Source organism: Plectropomus leopardus, chromosome 15 (genome assembly GCF_026936395.1).
Source record: "Plectropomus leopardus strain MGB_pleo_1.0 chromosome 15, ASM2693639v1, whole genome shotgun sequence".
Taxonomy (NCBI): domain Eukaryota; kingdom Metazoa; phylum Chordata; class Actinopteri; order Perciformes; family Serranidae; genus Plectropomus; species Plectropomus leopardus.
The window spans coordinates 27,327,389-27,338,092 of record NC_142190.1 but is presented as its reverse complement, the minus strand read 5'-3'; the positions used below and the strand labels follow the sequence as shown (position 1 = coordinate 27,338,092).

The 10,704-nt window shown below is 37.4% G+C and overlaps 1 protein-coding gene across 2 annotated transcripts; it reads right to left on the bottom strand.

Moving 5' to 3' along the window:
• Nucleotides 1-636: 636 nt before the first annotated feature.
• On the bottom strand, nt 637-10,239 carry LOC121952728 (N-acetyllactosaminide beta-1,3-N-acetylglucosaminyltransferase 3-like). 2 transcript variants are annotated; one of them, XM_042499541.2, is made up of 6 exons: nt 10,084-10,239; nt 9,819-9,935; nt 8,163-8,302; nt 7,987-8,055; nt 7,338-7,499; nt 637-4,027 (listed from the first exon to the last, which is right to left on the bottom strand). In XM_042499541.2, the coding sequence occupies exons 5-6, from the start codon at nt 7,343-7,345 to the stop codon at nt 2,890-2,892; spliced, it is 1,146 nt and encodes a 381-aa protein (XP_042355475.2). In that variant the 5' UTR covers nt 7,346-7,499; nt 7,987-8,055; nt 8,163-8,302; nt 9,819-9,935; nt 10,084-10,239; the 3' UTR covers nt 637-2,889. The 2 variants fall into 2 exon arrangements, with proteins under 2 accessions (XP_042355475.2, XP_087944960.1); XM_088088834.1 differs by lacking the exon at nt 10,084-10,239 and having other exon boundaries at nt 9,819-10,063.
• Nucleotides 10,240-10,704: the final 465 nt, after the last annotated feature.

The window sequence follows — 10,704 nt, the reverse complement described above, 5'->3', positions numbered from 1 at the left end:
TGCTCATTGCCTTCTTCTTCATATTTTTGAAAGAAATAGAACCAATTTGATCATGTTTCAAAGGGTTAAACATCTGTGAAAATGAATGTCATTGCAGTACTCACTTTAGGTTTCGAGATTGAATTTAATCTAAAAAAACATAGAAATGACAGCACTCCCAACCAATGCTAATAACAAATCTACAGAAAATAGACTCATTAAAAAAAATCAGGAATAAATACAACACAAAACTGTAGTCCATAATTATACTGCTAAAAGAGTCATCCAAGTAAGAGTAAGAAAAAAATGAATAACAGAAAAATTAAAATTCAACTAAAATGAAAGTTTACATCCTCATTACTATGCTGTGCTGTTTCCCTTTATGATTACTATGCATACTTTGTTAATTATATATCGTGGATAATTGTGATATGACCTCTAACTGAAGCACTGTGTTGGCACTGTGTTGACACTTTAAAAGTGTCTGAATTGGGGAAATGTCATCATTCAGTAGAATTGATGATGTCTAAAAGTGGTGTCTAACATTTTCTCTAAAAATGCTGAGACACAATGCAGAGATGCATCTTTCTCAAGAATTCTTCTCAAATCCAGTCAGTGAAATCATCTAAAATGCACGAACAAACAGATGACAGAAGATGAATGCAAAATGCTATTTATTTCAAACATGCAGGATGAAGAAACTGATTAAACTTCACAATGAGGTGAAAGACATTTAGAGGAGAAAAAAAGTTTTTTGAGTTTGAAAGATTCTTTGCTTTCTCACAAATTTCTTTGCCAATTTTTCCATTTTCAAAAGTCTGAAATAGAATTTGTAATAGAATAAAATACGCAAAGACGAAAATGAACAGTTGTAGCTGGAGAAACGTCTTTAAGAATGTAAAGTTTTGTCTCCACACCTTTTAAAGTTTTGCAGTACAATATTGCATTTTCATCTCATTAAATTTAATCTAATCTTGTTCGTAGAGTGGTTTAAATTATGTAGTGATGTTGTTTGGTGAATTTGCTGCTAAATGATAAACACATTATAAATAATTGGCTTCTCAATCTTCCCAATTCTTATTCTAATGTAGCACCATATTAACATTATGAATTTCCCATTTAGAGAAATTTGTTTTTTTTCGGGGTTGTTGAGTAAAATTCCGATCAAAGATTTATGATGGGACAAAAAGAAATATGTAGCTCGGCAGAGAAGAGTTTCAGGAGAGTAAATTTCCCGTTGTGGAGCAGCAAAATGATACAACTAAGAAACAGCAGTGCCTGTAACATCTAAAAAGCTATTCAGATGTAATTCACAAAATAATAATGAAATTAATAAAATGAAAAACAAATATATACAGATATACAGAGTTTAATTTTTGTCAGTTGCGTGGAGTATTGGCTCAGTCAGGACCCCTGTGTGACAGAAATGAGACACTGCCGATGGTGTTGTGGACAAGTGCCATAAAAGCACCTTTTTTTTTTTTTTTTTTTACTAATTCTGATATTGTATAATGGCAGTAAGCATTTCTATAGTATTTTACATATTTATTTTATACAAGGTGATATATTGACCATAGATTGTCCTTAAAGATGGACGACGTAACAGCTCCACCAAGTGAACCCAAAATATCTTGATCGCCCCCTGGTGTCTGGCTGCAGTATAGGTTATAAAGCCCGCCCCCTCAATGTTAGTGGAGGGGACATGGGCATAACTGAAAAGTCAAATTGCCCGGGATATTTTTCCTGAGGATAGTTTCTTTTATTTAAGGTAGTTCTCATCATGATGTTTATTAAAGTGTTTGTTTTTCTGATAAGTTTGATTCTAATTTGTTTGATGCTATAAATGGGGGTTTTATGTGATAACTGAAAGCTGTGTGTGACAATTGGTGTGCTCATAATCAATGCTGCTGCTCATGATTGGTCAGATGGGTGTGTGGCAAGGAACTCAAGATCGCTACTGCCTACTCTGGCTCCAAATTATATCGTACACACCGGCACAAAATGGCAGCGGCTGTATCTGGGATATTTTGGCTTCATTTCTGCATTTTTAATTTGTGAGGGGAAGTGGAGATGTGTCAGCTATCTTTGTATACCGTATACGATATTGACAAGCATACCTGTACTGCTATGTTTTAATACATCTATAAATACATTCATATCCCAGCTAATATTTGTATGTGGGGCCATGTGGGCAGTAAAAGAGCTGAAAAATGGGCCCTATATGGGATTGTCCACAGGTTCCATAAAGGCCCCATGTGAATTTGATACATGGTTGGGTTCACCCAAGTCAAACCAAGATAAGATGCCCAAATTTGGGACCGCATCCACTTGGTATCCAGGTAGCCCTATAGTAAAACTCATGTGGAGCCCACTTGGGTAAACCCACCAAGGCCATTATAGAACTCATGGACAATCCATAAAACAGTGGTTCCCAACTGGTGGATCACAGTCCAAAAGTGGGTCGCAGGTCTCTTGAATTGAGAACTTGATAACACTTCTATTTTGAAGTGTCATTCCTGTTTATTCTTGAAATATGTTTTATTTCTTCATGTTCTAAACCAACATGTTTGTGGGATAAAATTGAATGTGTGGTAATTCATTGAATGTATGGTCTTTCAAGTAAAGACTAAGGAGAAATCTAAACCCTGTGGCTGGACCAGTTGGGAACCACTGTCATGTCAGTCCCATTTTTCAGCCCATTTAAATGAGCCTCAAATAAAAATGTTTTTAATCAATATAAGTTGGGTCACTGCCCTGTTATTCAAAGTAATTTGCTCTATATAGTTTGCTGGAGATGCACTATTTACATATATTAATGAGTTTTGTTTTAAAAAAGTAAACATTTTTGTAGCTACTGAAGTTGCTACTGATTGAATATTATTGACAACACTTTCTGTCACCACATCTAAATTACAGTTTTTTACCACATTTCAGATTTGGGTCATTCACTCTGTGCCACATGAGATACATTTCTGCTAAACTAAATCTGTGAACAAGTAGCATTTCTTGATAATAGCAGGGGTCATATCTATCTATATTACTGGCGGGAATGTACAGTCCTGCTGTCTTTACCCCCATATGGGAACTTGGAACAAGTCCTGCTCTGGCCAGGCATTTTCCCATGTACACATCATCAATGGGAAGAATGGTGATGAAATTGGACATGTTGTATATGACCAAAGCTGTGTAGCCTGACAAGAGGAAGCCCCCACCTCCACAGTAGGGAGGATAATGTTCTGACTCCTCCACCTGAACTGGGATATAATACTTACTGTAAGGATGTCTAATAGGCCCAACATTCTGGATCAGGTGGCCGGTAAAGAGGTGCTTGTTCCCACTATTGTCAGCGAGACTTTGGAGATACTCGACCATGTTGTCCGTGTGTGCAAAGACATCATCATCACCGTTGAACAGGAAGCGAACATGTGGACAGTTTCTTTCCATCCACTCCAGAAAGAGTATCTGCTTCAAGGTGAGGTTGTAGAAAGAGTCGTTGAAGTCCCATTGGAGGATGTCGTTATGCTCACGTTGCTCCAGCTCCATGAGTGTGTTCAGTCTCCGTTTGTCAAAACCGGCATCCGTCGTTCCTGAGATGAAGATCCTTCGGATCCACAAACCATTGTGCATCCTCTCTCTAGCCCAGGTTTTGCGCAGAATCTCTCTGCGGTCATAGTTCATGGGGGGACTTTTTATGACCAGGAGAAGGAAGACGTCTGCAGATCTATCAGCTCCTCCACATTTGTCAGGAATATCCAGTATCATGGGGAAATGTCGACAGTGTCGGTAATAGAGAAAGTCTTTGATATAACCAGGAAGTGAGCTAAAGTTTATGATGTTGGCAGCAGACATGTTTTGTTCGCATCTTGGCCAGGAGTACATATAGGAAGTGTTTGTGGTTAGAGGCTGTGTTTGATTGCCATTCTCTCTCGTACTGTCATGGAGGAGGATGGTTTTGTGGTGAGTAGAATCTTTATAGAGATAAATGGACACGAGAATAGCTCCAAGCAGTATGGGAATTCTCAGTCCCATACATGTCCTCTTTAAATTTCTGCAATGACAAAACAAGTTTTCTCATCAGTCTGACATAATATTTCAAAGACTAATATTAAAAGGGAACTACGCCCAGTTTCAAAATTCATACTCGATATTCTTATGATCTAAGACAGTCCACAATTATTAGTAAAAATAAACAACTCACTCCCAGATCCAAAAACTAGACGGAGATAAGAGATGTAGGGTATAAAATCTGCAGCTGCTCCATAGACAATGAATGGGGAAAGATGTTCTACATGGCACTATGAGCACACAGGGGAAAATTTTGACTATATGAGTAACTATTCTGTTTCAGAATTGAGAACACTACAATAGAATGAAGCTCACTGGGTATAAAAAAGAAAACAAATGTTATGTGGGGCCACAAAATCAGCCTTCCATTCACTGTCTATGGAGCAGATCCAGACTTTTTAACCTATGATATCACAAGTTAGAGATGTGCTTTTCTGGTTTCTGGCTTTAAGAGAGAATAATTCACAATTATTGATTAAAATTTCTTAGCTTATGGAAACAACATTCATTCATTCATTCATTGTCCGTAACCACTTGTCCTCGTAAGGGTCGCGGGGGCGGGGGCTGGAGCCAGCTGTCATTGGGCGAGAGGCGGTGTACACCCTGGACAGGTAGCCAGACTATCACAGGGCTGACACATACAGACAGACAACCAGTCACACTCACATGCACACCTACAGCAAATTAGAGTCACCAATTAACCTGACATGCATGTCTTTGGAATGTGGGAGGAATGGAAACAATATATTCAAAGTAAAAAATTTAGGTGTTGTTTCCCTTTAAAGCAAGAGTATAAGAACATATTCATAATTAAGATCTACACAACAGTCAATCATCCAGGTATATCTACTTTGCAGTTTGGATTGAATAGTAGGAATAGTGTAGGAATATTAAAGATCAGCCTGAAAATTTGCAGATGACAGACTTGAGATGCCAACATGGACTTGCTTCCACCAGTTAAAAGTCCAGTGTGTAGGATTTAATGGCACCTAGTGGTGAGGTTGCAGAACTGAAACTTGTGCCAAGCATTTAGGACGTGTGTCCACACTATTTTGGGTTATTAAAAAAATACAAACAAATAAAATTTAAAAATTCACATACATACTCAACAACTTTCCACTGCTTATTGGAGTGGTGGCCTATGTTGTTAACTTTACATTTCTTTGGTGTGAGCATCTACCATCACTAACTTGTTTACCATACTAGTTCCACCTGGGAGGTTTCTACTTGGTGAGTGTCTATTAACTGACTAATAGAGCTGCCACCTGAACTTGTAAACTTGCCAGATAAATCAATATTGTGTGGCAGACCCCATATAATATATTATGACTGACAAGCTGTGGTCCACAGGCCATGATTGGCCCCAGGCCGGACGTGCCTGATCTAGCTTGATACAGTGAACTTTGCAAAAATACAAACATGTGAGAGATGACATAGTTATGTATTATAAAGTTATGATTATATACTATTTCTGCTGATAGATGCCCCTTCATCCTATACACATGACTTTTAAGCCACACTTAAGGATTAAGAGGTGATTAAGAACACAGAAATAAAAGTTGCCTGTTGTGTTATGGACTGTTGTAATTATAGTTTATGTAGTTATTGCTTCATGCAAATACAGATTAAAGCTGAAATAAGATAATGAAAAAAATGCATTTCTAGTCTTGGACAGGGAGAACTGTCATTAGACCAAAACATAATATTATTTGATTGAATATTTTTTATTATATGTAGCTTTTTTTTTTTTTTACAAAAGTTGCCTCAAAATTGAGCTTTGCAGGAAGGGGGGTAACTAAATAAAAATGTACGGAGGGCAATTTATAACTCCATACAGAGTCCATTGAACCAGTCAAATGCCTGTATGTCTTCTCAAAATAGGGGGAACATATAGAATGTAACACAAGTCAGTATCTCAGACCTTTAGTCACAAGATAATACCCTGACGCTTTCTGCAGTTCCCATGAGGTTCAAAGTTCTGGTTTTGATTGAAATGTCTCAACATGGCGCAGCGTCATGACCAAACATTCCCACTGAGGATGAACTGTAAAACACTAGATCCCTCCCTTTACATCATCAGGTCAACATGTTAAATTGTGTACCATTCTACTGTGACAGCGAGCAAACATACAGAAAAAGTGTATTCTATAGTCTATAGTGTAGTCTATCAGCGACACAAAATGAAGCCAAACTGGAAAGTCCATCATCACCTCCTACTGAAACAATGGCACAGTACATACATCAGATGAGAGAGAAAACTGTCAAAACAAATAGGGAATAGAATGTAAGGGGTGCTCTGGTTCTGGGTGAGTGAATACCTACATGTCCTGTTTTGTAGCATTCAGTATTGGTCACAGGTTAGCATTTCTTTCTGTGTGTGTGTGTGTGTGTGTGTGTGTGTGTGTGTGTGTGTGTGTGGAAGTGGACTGGAAGTGAGATAAATCTCCAGCAGTAGTACTGTAGACATATATGAACTGTTCTGTTTGCTGTTTTTGGCTGACAAAAAAATAATTAAAAAAAAAAATATATATATATATATATTTAAATGTGTGTGTGTGTGTGTGTGTGTGTGTGTGTGTGTGTGTCTGTGTGTATAAAAATGAATAAAGTATTTATTAAGCTCTTGTTTTCAATAATTAAGTATTTAAGAATAAAACAGATAGATGACTTATTTTAAAAGGTCAATCAGAGGTAAAGTTTTGGCATTACAAATTTCCCATTGAATTGCTCCTGTATTATAATTCCCACTGGATTATCAGTATGAGAAGAGACTGGTGGATAAAATAAATATAATGTGTTTTTTTTGGCTGCCTTTAAACAAATAGGTTATATGAGCAGAAACAAGGTATCACAGTTTTTTGTAAGGTGGCTTTGATGCATCTCTCCATTGTGTGTGCGTGTATATATATATATATATATATATATATATAATATTATATTATATTTGGTCCGTTATTTTGCATATATGGTAGGTTATGTTGAAACACTGCAAGGCCACGGGAGAAGATATCATATCATCAACATCATAGCATTGAGCAAGCTCGGTTTAGTGAAAGAGCAGCTGGTGTGGAAGCTCAGAAGCATATAGACTGTTGTGTTACTGTTACTGTTGTGTGAATAAAGAATGAAAGTCAAATTTTCATCAACAAACTCTGCTGATAACATAACAACACAACAAAAACATGTGTAAAAATATTAAAGTTAGTATTCATTTTAGTATATAGTTAGAATAAGTAAATCAATTTTAAGGAAAAGGCTGAAATTCACAGAAACGATAATACGACAATCATTACCTGAACATGTTGCCAGATCAGTATGAGCTCTTGGTGAGTATCCTGATTGTCAGCTCTCAGTCAGTGTAGATTGTGATGGCGGCAAAATGTAAAGGTGATGTAGGTTGCTCAGGATGCCTGTGAGGCACATTTTGCTTCGGGGCTCAGCCAATCAGGAAGAATCTATACCGAAGGACAGAAGGTGCTCACACCAAGCAGCATGTTTCAAATAGTTTGTGAAGGAGCAAATATCTTGTTTCTTTTATGAGGAAGTTTCGTACAGTGGGCTGAGATCGTTACTGGTCAAAGGTGGGAAAGAAGCTGAAGTCACAGCTGCCTAATGATGCATTTGCCAATAATGACCTAACTAACCATTATTAAAAATTGCATTAGATAAGTATTATTTAAGTATATGATACTGTAGCACCTTTGTACTTGATTACAGTCCTAATTAGGTTGCCTGAAATGAAAAAAGTCTACCTCTGCAAAGTGCCGACACTCATTGCTGTGATTTGTTAAATGTCACGTATCAATCAAACAAAGGCGCTTTGCTCTTGGATGTTAATGGTGTTTTAGACCTGTTACTGTCTTTGTGTGCTTCTCACCCCTATGCTTACCCCTTTGTCAGTAGTTAAGTATGTTTGTCTAAAATAAAACTTTGGTACCTTACCTTAGCTGGTCTGTTGGATCTACACTCGCCCAGGATCTGAAGTGGAGGTTGTCGCAGTGCAGGTAAATCCTGAATTGAGTCAAAACCACAGGTAAAACGTTAATCAATAGTAGTCAATAAAAATGACAAAGGAGGCCCAGTTGTTCCCTACCCCTCCCCCTGCATCATGATCTCACCTGCTCTCTATTTTGAGGTAAAAACCCTACCTGAGTCGCCTCCTGCTGCTGAACCTGCCACAGAAGCTGTTATTCCAGTTTCCACACCGCAATTATTGAGTTTGTTTCTGTACGTCAGCCACAGTCTGGTTTGGGTCAGCCTTCAAACAGGGAAAAAAACAGGCTGCAACTAACAAAGAGGTCTGCAGAAGATCATTAGCACCAACCTGCCCGCCCCTCAGGACGTGTACACCTCCTGAGTAAGAAAACAGGCAGGGAAAACCTCTGTGGACCCATCACACCATGGACAGGTTCATTAGAACACAACTTCATTAAATGGTGATTTGAAGGCGACATCTTTTGGTGAAATGTCAATTTCTGATGAGTCATTCGGCATGTAGGATTATAAAAACAATGTTTTTGCAGCAGATATTTATGTCCAATTCAAAGTAAGAACATAAGAAAATGAAAACTTAAGAAAGTAAGAAAACATATATGTTGTTTTGTAGGGCCATACCCACCTATCTCTATTATATAAAGCAACCTGTTATATTAATTAGCTCAATCTTTATACCAGCACACTTGCACCATTTCACTATTTTCTTACTGCTTACAAGTGTATTATACACACACACACACACACACACACACACACACACACACACATATATATATATATATATATCCGTATGCTCTTTTGTATGTTAACAGTTGAATGGTTATAGTTGGGTTATAATTTTCCAGCTTTGTTTTCCCTGTTTTTATCTTTATATTTATTTCTGTGTAAATACATTGGGGGAAAAAAACATCCCATACATGCATACATAATTCTGAAATTATATTCAAGCTTGATGTTTCACCATTGCAACCACATTTCGCAACCATAACTTGTTACAACCATTCCACAGGGATGGAAGTAACAAGTTACATTTACTCCCTTATGGTCCTTGATTTTTCTTTTTTTGTGTTTGTAATTCATGAATTCATACAAATCCGTAATTTTACTTGTAAAAAATGTTGTGCTTCAAGTTGAAACCCTCATAGGAGTAAAAACAAAAGCCACATGAAAAAAGTCATCACAATAATGATAATGGTACTGGACCAATAAGATGGCCTAAATCAGTAACCAGAATACTGCTCTCATCTGACAGCCGTTAGTTAACAACACAAAAAATGAATAACAATAAAACAAAATTTGGATAATGTCATTGTGGGTTACAATAAATATTAGCATAACTGCACTTCTGCATTGTAATGTTTTATTTTTTATTTTTTACCTTAATGACAGTTTGAAAGAACCTCCCAACAAGCAGGATAAGTGAGCAAATCAAATACACTAACATTACAGTATCTGAACATGCTGGGTCTGACTAACCTACATATTCTCTTACCAACTCATCAAATATCGTCACTTGATCTTTCACCTCTACACATGACGTGATAGCAATCCCCCTACAGTTCTTGCTGACTTTTCAGGACACTGCGCCAACTTATAGCTATCAGATACATTATGTCTTTTCAAAATGCTCTTCCATTTTAACATGAATGTGCAGTTTCTGCTCGATGCATAACATCTTTTTCAAACAAAGCGTTGGAAAACATCTTCATATTTTTCTTTTATTTCCTTGTTAAATATGAGCATGTGGTTAGGTTTAGGCAACAAAGGCACATGCTTACCTTTAGAAAAAGAAAGCATCATGGTTTGGCTCAAAATTGATACATGAAGTGAACAGCGGGCTCCAGGGTGAAAGTTCCAGGGTTGGTGGACCACTCTACCAGCAGCCTATCATACCACTGTAAAAAGTATAAACTAATGCTGTTTATCATACCGCCATAAATGGTGCCTTTATGCGTCAGTGTCTGATGCCGAAATCAAGGACCAAGCAGCAGTATTTTACAAGTTCAGAATAAGAACAGGCTAAAAATACTCATGGTGGCTCACCCAGTGGTGATTCTCCCTAAGCGGCCTCCAGTGGAGTGTGTGAGGCTCAGCATGTTTGATGGCTGCAGTAGAACAGATAGACTAGGACTTTTTACCGAGAATGACCCAGCAGAGCAGTAGCAGATTGAGGGGGAATTTGCACTGCACATATCTTGCACAATGACTTTCAGACAGATGACTACAACAATGAGCTCGCTCTACAGAGGAGGAGGGGTGTGAAAACTGTGCGGTCTCTCTTTTTGCTTTTCCTGTTTGTTTATTTGTGGGCTGTAGCTGCTGTCAAGTTCATATTGTTTGTGTTCTCTGCTTCACTGATGCTTTATTCTAGGCTACTACTGATTCTGTGTCAATCATTTATGTGCCTTGATCATTCTAGTTACAACTGCCATGGTGTCCGGAGAATGTTTTATTTATTGTTGTCGATTTTTGTTTCACTGTCTGAGTTTTGGGTCCTACCACATCCCGTTACATTATTAGGATCTGTAAATGTATTGTGACAATATACAACAATGCATTTAAATTTTTTAAAAAGTGGGCTACTTTGAATACTTAAGTTGTTTTTTGTTTTTTTTAAAGCAAGTACTCGAATACTTTAACTCAAGTAATAATTTCACTTAAATT